General features: G+C 34.4%; 1 protein-coding gene and 1 non-coding gene across 2 annotated transcripts; both read right to left on the reverse strand.

Annotated features, from left to right (window-relative positions):
- Window positions 1-1,356: 1,356 nt before the first annotated feature.
- On the reverse strand, window positions 1,357-2,439 carry LOC121261640 (auxin-induced protein 6B-like). Its single transcript, XM_041164107.1, has one exon. The coding sequence runs from the start codon at window positions 2,338-2,340 to the stop codon at window positions 1,888-1,890; it is 453 nt and encodes a 150-aa protein (XP_041020041.1). The 5' UTR covers window positions 2,341-2,439; the 3' UTR covers window positions 1,357-1,887.
- A 15,422-nt stretch (window positions 2,440-17,861) lies between these two features.
- Window positions 17,862-17,925, reverse strand: LOC121261724. The gene has a single exon (XR_005939952.1). It is a non-coding gene; the product is annotated as a small nucleolar RNA snoR101 (small nucleolar RNA).
- Window positions 17,926-18,797: the final 872 nt, after the last annotated feature.

An 18,797-nucleotide genomic window follows, 5' to 3' on the forward strand; every position in this document is an offset into this window, starting at 1 on the left:
TTTCAACAAAGATTTGTCTTTTGTATGCGGTGGATAGGCACAATATCAATGTCATTCAACGTGAACGTAGGATTTATGCAATGATGCTCAATTGAACAACCGCTTCTGCTGCCCCACTGTGGCGCGAACAAAGGATTTATGTTTCTTAATTGAAATGAAAAATGATCCATCTTTACTTGATCATCAATATGCTTTGGTGCAATGACCCAGTATTGAAATTAATAAATATTGGGTCTCGATTTTGATCCGTAGTTGTGCAAGCCCTTCTTAAATTTCAGTAACAGCCTAAGCCGGACTTTGATAATGGGGTTTATACTTTATATTATAGCTCTCTTGGAACCTGATTTTGGGTCTAAAAATCAGACACGAAAATAAAGAAGTGCGAGGTTCACAATCAAGTCAAAAGTTCATAATTTGGGTACAATAATGGCGGGCTAATCAGCTTGACTTCGTCCTCTATATATGGCCCATCACAAAGTTGCTGCTACCTGATTTACCATGATCGTTCTGAAGGATCCGACAGGTAAAAGAAAAATAATGATGTTTCTGGATCTATTTTCCCTCTTATTCGACCAAGAAATCTATTACCACGGTTCTACCCATAAATAAATCCCACGTTCCATAATTAGTACAGTGAGATTTTACCTCGACAACATCATTCACTGGCATTGGTTTCAATTTTTTTTTTTTTTTTTTCATGTTAGAAATACTAGATCAAAAGTATATAATGAAAAAGATATTACCTCATTGGTAAATCATAGATCTAGTACGGTTGTTCCACAAATTCTCCAGCGTCATTGTTTGCCCACGATCTTCATATCGATATTAGAGTATATTATGTGGTAATACTAAAACAATACTCATGTTCCACAGCCTAGATGCCATGACTAGAGAGAACCATTTGAGAGATATAGCTTGTTGATCTAAGTGTCTCATCCAAAAAAGAGGGAGGGACTATGTAAATAATCCCTCTAGTGTAACCCCCGATTGGTCATTAAGGACCAGCCATCAAGTCTCGTGAAGTGGCTTAACTCTCAATAGAAGGTAAAGGATGTCCACTGTAGTTGCCCATTATTTCTTAGAGTACATACTATAATTTTAAGGTTTCATGACACATTGTCGAGAAAATATAATGGTTGAAGACAAAATTGAATCAGGTGAAACAGAGCAAATGGGAAACTTGTTTTGATTTCACGTGGATTTTGGTACCATTTCATTATAACTTCCACAACGGCCAACATGATTGAAGTATAAACAATTGAATCAATAAAAAATAATATTCACAAAAAAATAAAATAAATAAAGGTACTAATAAAATGATTAAGATTAGCTGGCAAGAAAGCATTATGGAGATAATGGAATGAATTTCTCTACAATTCTCCATTAATTAATCAATAAATCGTAGAATTTACATTAAGAGACCCATGTCGCTAATCATCACTTCCATTTGCCTTGGATTAGATCAAAATCGAAGTGCCTCCGGTCTTCTTCTAGTTTCTGATCTTCACTCCGATTCGAACCAGGGACGACTCGGTGGATAACTCGCCCACCCGTTTGCCATCTCCACCATCATTCTCCGGAGCATTGTATGGTACATGGCTAACAAACCCAGTACCCAACAATATCACAGTTCAACCCATAAAATTGAAAAATTTGAAAACAAAGGGTAAAACCTCCTTGGTTAACTCGGCCGATTCAAATGGACAGTGTACTCGGCGACGACTCCCTTTACGTGTAGGCTGTTATATTTAATTTGTTTGTGGAGGGTTTCCCTCGAGGCTAGCCAACTCGGACTGAGTCAGACCCGGGTCAGAACCAAAAGCGCTTGTTTTATTTTTATTTTTTTATGTAAATCACGAACTGAATCAGCTGGCAGTGGTGTTTTTCTCACCAGATGCTTTTCTCGGTAAGTCCATGAAGCAACGGTCGCGATTCGGCCCAGAAATCAAGTTTGCTCCTGATGCCGACATGGCAATAGCTCTGGAAGTCCTCCAGGTTCAAGAACCGGGCCGAATTACTGGATTCCGGACGGGAGATGTACCGGAGCACCTCCTCGAAGAGTGACTCCTCGCACGGGATCGCCAGCGGACCCTGGTTATTGAACCCGTACTCTTCTTCGGCTTGCACCAGGAGCTTCTTGAAGACGGGGTGGTTCAGGTACGTAGCGCGCACCACGAATCTCCTGCAACTGGTGCCCACGCAGACCGCCACGTGTCCGGAGGGTACGTCGGACGGAATGCGATTGGCTGACATGCGGGCCTTGCTGCGCCACCTTCGCAGCATTTGGCGGAGCCTCACAATGTGGCGGATCTTGCTGCATTTTCCGAGTCCGGCTGACATTTTCTTGGGAAAGTGACGGAAAAGAAGCTCCCTCCCTGGTACTTGGGGTTTTGATACTAGTTTTTTCTTTTTGAAAAGTTAAGAGGGATGAGAGGATGCTGGGGGAATTGGATTGTTGGGAGGGAGGAGGACTATATAGAGACGATGACCCGAAATTGCCATTACTTTTGGCGATAATTACGAGGTTCTGTCTACGATTTTGCAGCTGTTGGATGACTAGATTTATGTTGGATAATACAATCCTGTATTTTGGACGAACCCTGCTCTGAAAAACGTATAATCAATGCAATTATTTAAGTTGTGGCGCGTATTTACAATATAGTTTTATATGATTTTTTAATGCATACTTTTTTATATAATTTTAGGCAAACGGACCAAGACCTATCATAATTTTTTTATTATTTTAAATATTTTTTACAATTGAAGAGATATATGTGATATGCCAGTTGAATTTCCAAATAAAACCAAGTTTGATCCGTTGTACTTATGGGCTGTCTTTTTTAATTATTGACTTGCAAAAGAAGCGTTAATTTAATCGTTCCTCAACTAGTAAGTACCTGAAATAGTTCATTCATGGCCGAAAAGACCAAAAAAAATCCATTTTGTATGAAAGATAAAATACGAGGATACGTGAAAAATGTAATTCTAGATATTTTAGGATGAATTGGGGGAAAAAGGCGTTAGCAGACACAAATATTAATTACTAAAGCAGTGGACTTGTTTAAAGGAAATTAGGTCATGAATTGCAAGAGGTTGAAGCTTGCAGGGATTCCTTGGGGACCATTTATAATATCTAATATTACCGCTTATAATAAAACAAATTATGATCCATAAATACCATTATCTATCCCGTAGTGAAAAATAGACATTATTAAAGTTTAGTGGTAGTTATTTGAGGTTGTCTATTGAAAAACTCGATCTGCATTGGATGTGAGTCTCATCTCTCGTAACAGACTCTGAACGTCATATAAATCCGAAACTGGACCCAAAGCTTAAACATTATTTGATGGAATATTAGACTCATCAACATCGTCAAGCAATCAACAACTGAATACATTATCTCAATTTTAGACCAAGACCAGATAAAAACAAAACAACTATAGACCACATGATATTTTGATGACTTGGGTATCAGACTAAAACCGACATAATGAAGTTTTGATTACTCAATTTAATTATAATAGGTTTGAAAAATTAATAAATCTTTAATTAATAAAGAATATACAATATATTACGCATTTATCTTACTTTAAGATGTGACATTGTTCATAAAATTTTGATAAGCTCTTTAAAAGAAATTAAAAATTAAAATAAATTCACATCAATTTATTTGAATATGTAATCCTTTTGGCTGTATCACTCTGATTTATCAAACAATTAGCTCGGCCAAACAAAACATCCCATGAAGTGTTGGATGGAGGATGGAGCCGTGGGTGTGCAGAGGTTAGGTGGAATAGCGATACTCGTTAGTCGTTTTAACTTGTTAAACCGCCGTCTCATCTCGATTTCTTGTGCTGTAAACTGTAAGTTTGAACTTTGTAGATCCCAAATCTCGAAATGGAAATCTCATATACGTTTGTTCGTTGATTATCCAGAATACCGCCGCTGCCAAGAGACAAAAAAGTGTCGTGTAAAATAGCGTTTGAGCTGTCCTTGTGGGTTGCTTTTGGCGCATCCTAGTCAAAAGAAAAATGAAACCCCCAAACCCACCACGTGCATACTTGGAAGATATAATGGTTTTCTAAACTCTCTTTGCATCTATACTAGTGTAGACTGTAGTTGAACCCAGCTAAAATTCTCAAAAACATTAAGCATTACAAAGTTATTTCTATTTCCGTAGATTACATTATTCACTTTACTTGAACGATAAAATTTGATTTATAAATTTAAATTTTAAAATTTATTTAGTAATTTAAATTGTCATGTAACTACTTATTATTTGTGTTCTATACACCACATTAATAATAGATTTTTTTAACATTAATAAGTACCTCACGAAGGCGCAATATATATATATATATATATATATATATATATATATATATATTATATTCTCCAAATCTGACCATTTCCATGTGCAGGGAGGCTCCACCCTCCCCCATTTCTTTATACTCCAACAAACAAACGGCCAAACTGTGCCCTCCTAATAGCTCCTTTCACACCCTGACACCCATATTATATTATTAGCATCTTACCCAATCAAATTTTAGCCTTTTTAAAAAAAAAGAAATTAAAATCAACACAATGATAATCCTTCGATGTGGGACTTGAAAAGTTTCAATTAAGATCAATCAGTTTCATTATTTCCCCCCACCTTCTTGATGATTTTTGAAGGTCTAAACCCATTAGCTAGATGACTAGGGAAATTAGGATCTCTAAATGAGCCAATGCGGATCCGTGGGTCCACGTGCATGTTATGGCTTCGGTCTGATGCATCCCCTCAAAGTGTCCAATTACTAAAGATGGTACCCCACTTGTTATGATTTAAGGATCATAGCATTTATTTTCATTGTTCATACACCACCATACAAAATTAAAAAACCACATTTGAGCGACATAAACCTATAAAAATCCTATAATCGAATCATGTTACGTTCATTAATTTCTTTTGTTTGTTTTCTTCTTACAATTAATTTTCATGTTCCTTGTTTCTATTCAGACAACAATTTGTAGGCAGATTTGGGGCAATATTTGCAGGATTTATGGGAAGAAGGATAATTCCGAAACTACAGGATGCAACCAACCCGGTTCATTTTTTCTGGTTTAATTTTCTTCAATTACGTGGCAGCACAGTACTCTAAGAAAACAGTTATCCCACTTCACAGCCAAATGCTGACATGGCACCGTCTTTGAGTCTCGGAAGGTATTAAGTTCTAATTTAGATAATGAGAATATTTTATATATTTTTAAAATATTTCATTATTATTTATTAATTTATTTTTTTATTTTTTTATTATTATCCATAAAATATTAAATACAAGAAAGAGGTTCTTGCTTCTTAATGGTAGGGACACAGCTATGAAAGACCACCTCACGTTGGATCATAATAATATAATATAAGTTTTATTAAAGTGCTACTTTTTCTTTTGGGAAAAGGCCGTCCAGGTTCGGAGCCGCTTAGTTGTACTGGACTGTGCTACGGGTCTCACGGCCCCGTCGTCTACTTCTCGTACGGGCAGTCGCCATTTTCAAGTTTAGATAAAAATTAAAAATTAAAAAAAATTATTGTTATAATATTATTATTTTAAAATTTAAAAAAAATAAATTATTTATTATATTTTATATAAAAATTTATAATGATAAGATAAAATGAGATAAAATAAGATGAAATAATTTCTATATCATGAGAGTTAAAAGTTTTTCTCGTAGCCAATATTCCACTGACAAACAAACCCCCCCCCTCCCAATCTGTTCATATTTTTATTCAATTTTGTAATTTATCATATTTTAAAGATAGTATTTTCATCATTGTCGATTCAACGTGTCAAGCATGTGATAACATATTAGAGAACTCAGATTAATTAAAATGGTGATGAATATTTTTGTTGTCATTACTTTTCATCTTGCAATTTTTATCAAAAACTCCAAATGAGTTTTTTTGGGGACAAAAAAATAAAAGGATTTATATATGGCATATTTTCACTTGATTTATATTTCAAATTTTTATTTTTTTTATCATTTTCTTTAAAATAATTTTTTAACATCCCTAATCACTAAGAAAAAATTAAAAAAATATATAACTTTATTAATACTTACTTCCTTAATTATTAAGTAAAATAGAAAAAAAAAATCAAATACAAATTACATAATAAATAGATAATAGTAAAATAATAACCCTATCATTAATCTATTCACTTATCAATTATTTCTAAAGGTTATGGTTTTGATGGATCAAATCTCAAAAAATATTATACTATATATATTCGTCATTCGGTATTTGACGTACGTACTTGACAGTGATCTATAGAATAAGGGAAATGGACAAATAGGTTAGGAAACATCAAATTATACAAGGCTGTTTGTTAGTTTATAATGCCGGAGGCAGGGATACGTGTGCTCTTATCTGGTTTTAATTGTAGTAGTGTTAATTTGATTTGTTTCAGAATCGCTTTATCCTTTGTCATCCTCTAGGCATTATGGTAATTATCAGTTTGGATGAAGTCCGACATGGATATTGTTACCACGAGATTATAAAGTATAAATTATTCCCTGGCGGCACATGCTAAGCTAGCTTACACACATAATTAATTAAGAGCCATATATATATATTTTTTTTTTCAAAAAGCGACGTCTTATCTGCTTTATCAGCTGTGCTTTTTCCTTGAAAAATAAATTAAATTGTGCTTTTCATTTTCATGTCACCCACTCCCAGTTGGTACGCAAAGCGGCTTCTGTGTACACTGCCACGTGTCCCTGGGTAATGGCTGTTAGATATAATTGTGTAGTATTTTTTGAGCAAGCTAGCCTTGTTATTACAAGCGGTTTGACGTATACTGCGTATTAATATTCACGTGATTTTTTTATTAAAAAAAATAATTTTGAGAGAAGAAGATCACCTACCTTATAAAAATTATTTTTATCTTTAATTTATACCATTTCATTAAATCAATATGTTATATGTCAGCATCATCAGTGGATGGTTTAATGAGCGAATTAGTTTATAAAAAGACTTTTAATTTTGGAGCTAGCCGTATAAATAAGACGTTTTGAATTCAAATCTTTGCATTTTATATATTCTTAATTAAAGCTATCGGATTAAAAGAATTTATTGAGATGCATTTATAGGAAACTCTATATAGAGGATGTATACAATGCATGTAATTAGATATTTCATTGTTATACAAAGTTAAGTGGATAGAAGTGTCATTAAAAAAAAAAAAAATGTAGATAGAAGTGGATGAATCTGAAAGCACTAGCACAGAATAGTGCAAATGAGGCCCAAGTAATGCGGCATTTTATTTGCTCACGAGAAGTTCTAATTTGCGGAAGATTTGCTTCACGATTTCTGTCAGAACATAATGCAACAGTACCACATGCATGCACGCGCATATATAGATCAACGTGACTATGTTCAATCGGTTAAAATTACACGTGCTAATTGCTATATATATATACATATATATATATATATGTATGTATTGAAAGAGGCTAATTAAGATGAAGAACTCAATATATTAAACGATTATTTATTAAATCATGTGCCTCCATAGTTGAATATTGCAAGTTTGACTCGATGTTTTTAAGGTTGAGTTTAGATGTTGAGTCGAGTTTAACTGAATTTAATTCTTTATGAATGGTAATAAATTTAATAGTAAAGGGAGTTATGTAGGATCCATTTAAACTAAATTTAAAATATATTTAGATGTTAATATAAGTTTAATACTTTTTATGAAAAATTGAAAAAGATTGTGGGTCCTACTTATAAATATGTTTTAAGTTGAAAAAAATTATAAGTCTCACGTATAAGAAGATTTTAAGTTAAGATAAATTTAATAATTTGTGGATCCCACGTATCCAAACGTACCGTTTTTCTTTGACCAGTGATCTTGTTCAATGAATTGAGATTATCAGTTGGCCATTTTGAATGAGTTTGATGAGAGAGGCACCGTTCCATGAAATATTGTCCAACTACGTACAGTAAAAATCAGTCACATGGGTTGAATAAAATGTCTGAGACTTGAAAAGGAAGAGAGAGAGAGAGAGAGAGAGAGAGAGGGTACTTGTGGCCTGCTTGATTGTGAATTGCACGGCTTTGTTTTTTAAAAAAAATAGATTTCAATTATTTTAAAGGTTTATCCGAACTTGTGCATCCAAGATTGATTTCCACAAATCATTTTCTCATCAAAATGAAATTGACATAAAATGGTGGCATGTGTCATTATTCGAAGTCTCTTATAAATGAATCCCTTACCAATATCATCACATCGTTAAACAAAAAAAAAAAAAAAAAACAATATAGACGAGAGGCTATATATGTTGATAACTTGTAAATTTACATTGCATGTCAAAACGGAAGAATGAGTCATTCGCAATCTGTGGAAATAATTCAAGCCGTGTTGGTGTAGTCGAAAAGCCCACGCCCACGACCACGAATATGCTTTGGGCCTCGATATGATGCTCATACATATCTATACCCATAAGAATAAGTAATAAATAAATAATAAAATATAAACAAGAAGAGGGACACATAAATTTATGTAATTTAATATAAAATCTTACATCCACGAGTTAATTGGAAAAAAAAAATCTACTATAATGATAAATTTATAGTTTGTCATTAACTCACATTTATCTCAATACAATAGAGAAAATCTGAAGTTTGAATGAGAAGCCATCTTCCTAAGGAGAGGAGATTTTAGAGTAATTCAACATAGTAAAATCTACCCAAAATCTAAGGAGATTCTCAGTCAATTTATTTATCTATGGGCTCAATTCTAAACCTTATACTAGGGTTTAATTCTCGGCTGTCTGACTTTATACACAACATTTGTCGTTATAGCAGCGATCCTATATTTTGAAATGATGTTATTATCAACTAGCTATAATCCTTTTATTTTATATATTTATAATTCGAAGACCTTCAAAGTCTTACAAAATCTTCAAACATGATTGAAGGCAGAAGTTCTTTTTTTGTCATTGAAGTGGATACCGATAAGAATAGGAGAAAAGATAATTGAAAAGAGTAATGTTACATTCTTATTTCATTTTAATTTCATTATATAAGATGCTTAATATTTAAAATAATGATATAGACATAATAAATTATACAATATATTATATAATAATATTATAAAAAAAATATTTTTATAATATTACGTTATTTTTATAAAATATTTTATAAAAATATTATTCATTTAAAATATTATTATACAATATATGGTATTTGTAGATCATTAAATGCCTAGCAGTTGCTCGCTGCCGCAGACTGCAAAGGCACTGACTAGATCTCTGCACAGCCTTTAGGTACTGTGGTTGATGGTAATTTCAGAGATGTCGAAACTGTGTCAATCTAATCAGTCACAGGCAACTGTAACCTAGAGTACCAACAAGACGTGCCAAATAAAGCTTGTACTACTAAAGCAAAAGATTCCTTAGGGACATCAACGTCCTTCAAAAACAACCATCATGGTTTTTCCATCTTACCCTAACGAATTATAATCTTCAATATTGTACTGCTAAAAGAGTATCGGGTGATTGGACTCTTAACAGTGTCCTTTGCCCCTTCCCCCCCCCCCCCCCCCCCCCCCCCCCCCCAACGTCTCGTCACTAAATGACGTAGAAATTCTCTCTTTTTAAATACCTTTTTTATCTGTGGAATAAAAAGGTATTACGTACGGATCCAAGCCAGTTATTAAAGCACACATTGCTATCTATGCGTCAGCCTAAAATACCTGATCATTATGAATGTATGGAGCAAAGAAACATCTCAGCCTCAGGGTTGGGAACCACACATGGTACTTTAAGATCATAATTTTTACCACACTTCATATTTTATATTTTTTTAAATTTTTTAATTTTTAATATTTTTTTTAAATTTATTCTTTTTAAATTATTTCAAACTTTATATTCATTATTCATATAATAAATATTTGATTAAAGAACAAAATTAAAAATTAAAAAAAAATATAAAATGTAGAATGTGGAGTGTGAGAATGTTGTGGAGATTTATTCACAAAATAAATAGCTCAAACTCTATTATAAAAAAACATCTCTTATATATGGTCCATCAATGTGCCTTATGCTTATCAAATATTAAGGGTTTCAAGGAGCATTATGGTACGTATAAACGTGCATACACCACCATGATTACGATCCCATTATATTCACTGGCATTTAATTTCCATTTTTCATTTCCCAATACAGTCGAGCTAGCGCTTGTTCTTTGCACCCACCTATCTCACTGGATCAGTTTTCCATATTTTTTTCCTTTCTTTCTTTTCCATTATTGTAAATAACGTGTTTCACACCACCAACTATACGGATAATCTGCAGCAGCGAAGAAACAGTGCTGATTGTCCTAGGTAGACTCCGATACCTAAGTCAATAACAGTATAAAGATAAGTGTATATAAAATGAAGACGTAAATGTTTGTGTTTGTCACCTCTAGTAGGTTATTTAAAGAAGGATGTGGCATGATGGCGACTAACTCTAATCACCAGTCTCGTATCTAATTGTGGGTTCTGTCTCCAACTCTTTAGAAGTTATCTATCACATGGTTGTGGTTACAAGCGCCCTGGTTGTGAGTCGTATGAAACCTGCCGTTAAGAGCCTATCGATCTCCTCAGCTATACCCGCACACTTCTCCGTGCTGAATGACCCCATTTTCTGCCACACTTTCTTAGCTTCTGGGTTGACACAAAGGTTGTGCTTTATGATTGTACCATCGATCCACGGCATGTCTTCGTGGTTCTAGGCAAATATGTCTCCGTGTTTGATCAGCAGCAGTTTCAGGGCATCTTGGTACTCTGGTGGGAGCTTCGAACCAACCCTTGTGGTAGGGGTTAGGTGTTCTGGATGCAACCTCACTATATGTAAGGGCTCATTGGCCTCGGCTTGTAGTAAATTGCTTTCATCCCTAGCTTATATGTCTTCTCCCTCTTCTAACTAAGGGGTGGTGGCATCTGTTCATTTGAATTGCCTACCGATCATACCGTCGGCGCTCCCCTCTTCAACTTCTGGACATAACACTCCCTAGCCAATATCTACTCACCTCGGACTTCGCCGACTCCCACTTCTGATGGGACTTTCATTTTAAGATGATACGTGGAGATAACCACCTTTTAAGTTATTGAAAGCTGGCATCCCAATATGGTGTTGTAGGATGACGAGGTTTTGATAGTAACTGTGAGGCGCCTTGCCCTATTGTTATCAGAAGAGTGATGACACCAATAGGTTGAACAGTTTCTCCTAAAAACCCAGTGAAGAGTGTGATGGTCGCAGCTTGTCGATACTGATCCCATTCTAGTGAATGCATCCCAGAAAATGATATCGACGGAGCTCCCATTGTTGACTAAGACTCGTCTGGTCGTGTAGCTGGCTATCAGCAACATAACAACTAAGGTGTCGTCATGGGCATACACAACCCCCTCACATTTCTCGTCCCTGAATGAGATGCTTGGAGCTGCCTTTGTCTTAGGATATTTATATGGTCTGTCGGCTATGTATACCTCATGATATATTGCCCTGCGTGCATGGGCTTTCCTACTAGATACTGTAGCGCCGCCCCTAACGAATCCTTTCGCTATTGTGTGAATTTCACCTAGGGGGTCTGTTCTTGATCTCTCCTAGATTGTGGAGAGTTATTTATTCTCTGCCCTTCTTGTTTCTAGCGCGTAGGACTTCTGCCTCGTTTGTGCTCTCTCTCGCAATTCTCCTTGCTCTGCGACGATGTAATCAGCCAATATCATTTCCAGTTCCTCACTTCTAGACATTTCTTCAATACGGTGATGCAATCCTCAGTCCGTTGGCCTCTACCTGGCAAGAGTTCTTCCTTCCTTGCGGTCCTACTATTCTCTTGTATGTTATGGTTGTTATGGATCAGTCGGCGCCTTTGTTCTTGGTGTCTGGTGTATCAATCACGTTTGTCATCTTTGTGACTTCGTCCAATTTTTTTTTTTTTTTTTTGTCTTTTCCTTTAGAATTGTTCTGGCTTTTGTTCTCAGGCTTTGCCTCATGCTTTGGTGGTTCTAGCAGAGCCTGTAGTGTGTTTTCTGCGACAATGAATTCATCTTCTCGATCCATTCCTTTAATGTATATGACGTTCGTTTGGCCAACTTAGCCATGAACAGACTTTAAGGCTAGATTCCTCCCATAAGTGCAGCCAAGGTAATCTTTTCATCATGATCGTCTGTGTTGAGCCTCTCTTTATTGAAATGCGACAGGTAAGTCTTCAGGTTCTCCAATTTCTTATGTTTTATGGTTAGTAGATAAACTGCTAGCTTACGGCGCCTTCTGCTTGTCATAAACTGTGTGAGAAACTGCTTAACAAGCTCCTCAAAACTGTTAATAGATTCGGGGTGCAGGATCCTGAACCACCCCCATGTTATTCCTTTTAGTGTTGATGGAAAGGTGCGACAAGCTACTTTCCCGGGAAAAGTTGTGGAGAGTCATGTGCGCCTTGAAAATATCGAGGTGATCAACAAGATCTTTAGATCCATTGTATAGATTAATCTGCGGCACCTAAACTTCGCCGGTGAGGAATCGACATGACCTCCTCGCTGTAAGGGAGGTCTGTGTGTGTGAAAAGCTGCTCCACGGAAGAGGAACCACCCATCCTCTTCAGCATCTCCTCCTATTTTCTTTTCTATTTCTTTACTATTAACTCCCTCCGCGCTGTATGAATCTCATTCCAGTTGCCCGTTTTGAGCTGGGGGATTATCCCTTTCTCGCTTCAATTCTTCGTTCTTATTTTGCAGTTGTTCAACGACCGCCCTTACTTGTTTCAGCCTTTCCTTCGTTTCTGCTAACCTTACTTCTACCTCTGTCATGCTCGTTCATGGATCCCAATCGACTTGTGATTGCGTAACGGTTGACATGTAAAAATCATGTTGAGGTATATGGAGATCCCACATATAGTACCACTGTAAATGACGTATTTCATACCACCAATCGTACGAATAACTTGCAACAGTGAAGAGATGGCGCTGATTGCCCTGGGTAGACTCTAATACTTAAGCCAGTAACAATATATAGGTAAGTGTATATAAAATGAAGATGAAAATATATATATATATATTTTTATACCTCTAGTAGGTTATTTATAGACGGATGTGGCGTGATGACAACTAACTCTAATCACTAGTCCCGTGTGAGCATAATTCATGATTTCTTATTAAATAGAGAAAATACGTCCTATTTTGTAGGAGTTATCTCGCTCAATATGATCGTATTCAATTGTGGTTTCTATCTCTAGCTCTGTAGGAGTTATCTGTTATATGGTTGTGGTTATGAGCCCCCGATCGTGGGGCTTCTAACCCTAAGCATTGGGCTAACTTTCTTGGTCTTATTAATGGGCCCGAAGCCCAAGGCATCCAAATGTCCCCTCCAATCCCATTTGTTAGCTATTTCGTTGTTTTTATAAATAAATTCTTCATGGGCTCTCAAATATGGAGGCGAAGTGGAATTTCATGGAAGAGCGAAACTATTTATAATTGGAAATAACTATTAATGGTGAGGATGACTAAGCTGATAAAGATTATTTTTCTAATACCGTATTAAATCAATAATATTCTGAACAACTTAAACAAAATAGATATATAAAAATGAATTTAATTATTCATTTCATATTTGAACCAAAAAAAAAACTTAATCCAACATTCACATTTATACTTTTATCTTATATATATAACACTCAATATTGCCCATAAATCATAATCGTAAACTGGTAGTGGTTCGGGGACTATGATTATAAATTCAAACTGACCCACGATGTAAGGAAAAGCACGTCCGTTGAAAGGAGGATACAGTATAGATGGTGGCCGAGTTGGCAGAGTTGCCTCTACCATGAATGTACGAAAGAATTTTATTACTCATCATTTTAATATATTACATATTATTTTTTTAATTTTATTATTTTTAAACTAATTAAATATTAAAAAATTATATTCAATATATGAGGTAAAGATGGTGGATGGAATTTTTTTCCCAACAAAAGAAACGATGCTAACGTACGTTAACAAAGTTAACCTCTCACGTTGTCTATAATTCAGAGGAACAAAGTACAAGCTAACACGCTCGCTTTATTTTTTAGTTTTTAATGATATGATGTGAACGCACGCTCAATAACCAAAATGCTTTCGAGTGCTTGCAGCCTTTTCAGACCATAATTGTGGACGGTGCAGAGAAGAGGACGATGTCCGAAATTGGTACGACTGCAAGCCCACATATTCTAATACTGGACGAGACACAATCAGAGAAGAGAAGAGGACAATGTCCGAAATTGGTACCTCAATATTAATCTGAGATGGTGTTTTCTTTTTGAGGGTGCTACTAAGCCGTTCCAAGTGTCGTAAAAAATATCTTATTAATTTTATTTTTTATTATTTTTGAATATTTTTAAAAAATATAAAAAAAAATCAATATATTAAAACTTACTTTCTTAATTATTAAGTAAAAAAATTAAAATAAATAAAAAATTAAAATAAAAGAATAAATTCAACAAATAAAATAATATTTTTCTTTCTTTGCCAGCGAGATAATCACCCCATATTAAGATAAGATTATTGTATTTTTTAAAAAAATTTGTTTTTAAGGACCTATTAAAATAAAAGAATAAATTCAGCAAACAAAATAACATTTTTCTTTCTTTACCAGCGAGATAGTCACCCCATAGTAAGATAAGATTATTGTATTTTTTAAAAAAATTTGTTTTTAAGGACCAATTTTTTGGATTGCTCGTTTCAAAGAATCGTTACTGATCATGTAGGGAGCCCATGCCTTAAATAGCTGCCCACTTTTTTAGTTTTTTTTTATCTACAACTTTTATGACATACTATCTATCTCTTTTACATGCTACATTTGTAATGATTTTGCTTTACCAACGTATTGCATTTTTTCTAGCGAAAATTTATTATGCGCCTCAAGTTGACACTTGATTATTAGTCAAAATTAATTTTTTTTATTTAGTGATTAAGAAAATAATTTTAAGTGTATTAATATATATATTTTTTATTTTTTTAAATATATTAAAAATACCCAGCAATCAAGATGGGGCGGCATAGTAGCCGCACCCTTTTTTTCTGTTGTGTATAGTATATATGTTTCTCATGCGAAAAGAGATATAATTATGTTTAAAATGATAAATAATTTTGCATAATAATTTATAAAAATAATTGTGTGCATTATTACTCGTTAGAAAACGTATAATGTGCAAATAGTAATGCAATGCAACTCTCTCTCAAATTGAGAGTCTCAATGATGGTAACAGGAATCCAAGTATGATAATCAACGACCTCATTGACATGGAAGAAGTTTTTTTTAAGTGCTTGAAAAACTTTGGCAGGTGGTACGTTGGGTGTTTAATCATTTGTTAACTGTCAAGAAATTGTTTAATGAAAGCATATCATTGCAAATGATTGGCATAACTTAGCAAATAGATATGGAGGAGTCTCAGTTATGACTTGACGAGCAGATCCTACCATTAACCTCTTAATTACTATCTCAATCTTTTGTTTAATTCTACACCTTTTTTCTGCTTTCTAAACCGAGAGACATGCAAGTCGCGAAATATAACATGAAAGGATGGAATTTGAATGTAGGAGCTACGTAGCTTGCTAGCATATATATATATATATAGAGAGAGAGAACTGCTAGGGTGCTGCTCAGCCATGACCGTTGGGAGTGTCCCTTAGGAAAAATCTTTTTTTTTTTTTTCATATTTTTTAACATCTTTAAACATTTTTAAACAATAAAAAAATAACAATACATTACTTTCGTAATCAATAAAAAAAAATTGTATAAACATTGAAAATAAGAAGACAAAATGTTTTCTTAAATGACTGCTGTCTTTTTTCAATATATTCGAATCCAGAAAAGATTTCAACAATCCTCTTGAGCATTGGTAATGGCCTAGTCATTATCAAGTCTAAAATTTAATTAGAATCTTAATTTTTGGCTATAGTATCAATTTTTTACTAAATGAATCTACATTAGACTAGCTATCTTAAAATTAAAATAATAATATAATATAATATATTTTATTTTATTTTTACAAATACAATTCATATATTTCTTAGATCTTCATGCTTTATAGAAATAATGTGTCCACTCTATCAATATTCGCAATAAGTAGAATAAATAAAAAATTTTACTAGTGTATGCCATGTATATTTTACCATTCAAAGAGAGAGGGAGGTGATGAAATAATAAAATATTACTTTCCATTGTAAATAGTAGCTAGCCATGTTTGAAAATGACTTAAGATTTACTGTAGCTCAAGTCTTAAGTTTTAGACCATTAGCTAGTCTAATGTAAAATTTTTTTCTCACATCTAACTAAAATTTAGATTTACATTAACATTTGATTATTTCATTACCAATGCCCTCACATGCTCCAAATGTCATTCGTAAAGGAGATAACAAGCCCAATATATAGCCCATCAAGCGCGCAGAGAGAGAGAGAGAGAGAGAGAGAGAGAGAGAGGTGTTTCTGAATTCTGATACTTTCCAAATTTCCATACAAGACAGTACGGGACATGTTACACTACCGGATTATACGGGAAACTCTGCACGACCTTTTCCTATGCATATTCTGCTGATTAAAATAAGAGTCGCTCACATGGGAGGTTGATGGAAACAAGGAGAATCATTCACCAACTCAGAAGCCTTATATCTTTCCGACTCGTCGCTTTCACCCAAAACACATCTAATAACCTTTAAATATTTCATTAGTAAACAATATTCAAACACAGACTTTATAAGTTCTATATTTCGTTGTTTTTTTAATGGATTTATGCGACGAGAACCTAGAGCTGTTATAGTGGTGGTTCTGATAGAGGCCCCGTACCTGATGATGATGATTTAGAAAAATATTCCACCTATACCTACATAGATCTGTCCTACATATATATAATTTCTAATTAGTAGATTAGCTAAGCAGATATTGAGCTGCGATGGCTATAACAAGTACATGGTTGAAATGAAATGTACCTTACACTCCCAAACCCCTCCAAAAAAAAATGATTGATGAATGGTGGTTCCCCATGGCTTTTTTGTACGCTCTACGATTGACGAAATCTCGAGCTTGTTTCTTGGGTTATTGGCATCTATCCAATCTACCTGTAGCGTCACAAAGCATTGAAATCCAACATCAAGAATCCCCAAAAGAACCCAAGTTCCACTGTGAACACTATCCTAGTTGGTTTATAAAGACCATCTGGCAAGCAACAGGTTGGGTGAGTGACCACGTGATACCCAAATGTTTAACCAAAAAAGAAAAAGACAGAGCCATGCTACCTCAATATTAAATGGATCCTCCAGACGTGGCCCCTGAAAAATTAACACAAATGTTTCAGGAATGGACTTGGGGTGGCTAGTTTGGGCCATTCGGGCTCTGGTTTGACACAGAAAGGGAGCCCTATTGCCTAAGTTCTAGGTTGAGGCAGAACTCTCTGGGCTACTAAGATGGATTTGAGCTAGCTCCTGCCTCTCAACTGTTCTGGATCAACCTTTTCAGATTCCAGACTGGAATTTCCAGTAAAGAGAATTTACATGCACGTGATGCACCACCTGATTGTTTGTTGTATTCTTCTTAAAATAATTAAATTATTTTACTCATAATTTATATACTACACATTTAGTAAGAAAAAAAATTAAAAAAAAAAAAACAAAAAGAGTGGTGTGTGATATGTGAGGATTATGAATATAATTTTTCTACAATAAATGAACAAAATTCTAGGCATTAAAATGAAATATTGATGCCACAGACTAGTGGTTGAACAAATAAGCATTCACACACGCACACACAGAAAAGCAAACATAGAACATAGTAGTAATTAAGTATTCAGACACAGGGTGCAAAGAAAGAGCATCGGCACATGTACTTGTCAACATATGAACTTACCTGAAGTTCAGAGATCAAGTGTAAACCATCACGTGCACTAACTTTGCACCAAAAAAAGGAAACAAAAAACACAAGCATGATATTGGGCTAAACGTTCACTGTTAATCAGTCGTTAGCGCAAAAGGACTATTTTGCATCATTAATAGAAGCCAATTAACAGTTTTATCAGGCATCATATTCACATGTCTGCTTAGAATATCACAAGAGTAACAAAGTTTAAGAGCAAGACTAGTAGCAAAGCCATTGTAAACTTACATCGTGTTCACCAAAACATAGAGATTTTCCCAGTTGTTTTTCCATGTTTACTTGTCAACCAGATAACAGAAGATCAACGCCCCCGACCCAATTGATTTAGCTCACCAAGTAACCATTCTATCATAAAGAATAAGCTCATTCATACGGATTCCAATAAACTGTACTCCAAGCCCCATAAAAGGGAAAAACAAAGAGTACATGAAAAGCAGAGAGCTGAGCACGCAGAGGACAGCTTCGGAAACCTTGGTACTAATGCTACACAACCTCCACACACCATATTTTTTTAAATTTTTAAATTTTTTAAAATCTTTTTTAAACTTTTTTTTTGAGTTTATTCTTTTTAAACTAATCAATTCTTCTATTCATTATTTATATATTAAATATTTAATAAAATTAAAATTAAAAAAAAATGTGGTGTGTAAAAGTTGTGTGAATAGTAGAAAGTTACATAGATTTTTTCTTGTAATAGAACTCAGTCATGAGTAATGCTACTCATCATCCTAACTTACATCATCCTTTCATCATCCTATAATATGGCATTAGGTGATTGGAAATTATTTTTTACATTTCACTTGTGAACTTATCATTTAATGTCACATCATGAGATGATGTGAGAATGATAGAAGTTGGAATGATGAATAAAT

This window comes from Juglans microcarpa x Juglans regia, chromosome 4D (assembly GCF_004785595.1).
Source record: "Juglans microcarpa x Juglans regia isolate MS1-56 chromosome 4D, Jm3101_v1.0, whole genome shotgun sequence".
In the NCBI taxonomy this organism is placed as follows: Eukaryota; Viridiplantae; Streptophyta; class Magnoliopsida; order Fagales; family Juglandaceae; genus Juglans; species Juglans microcarpa x Juglans regia.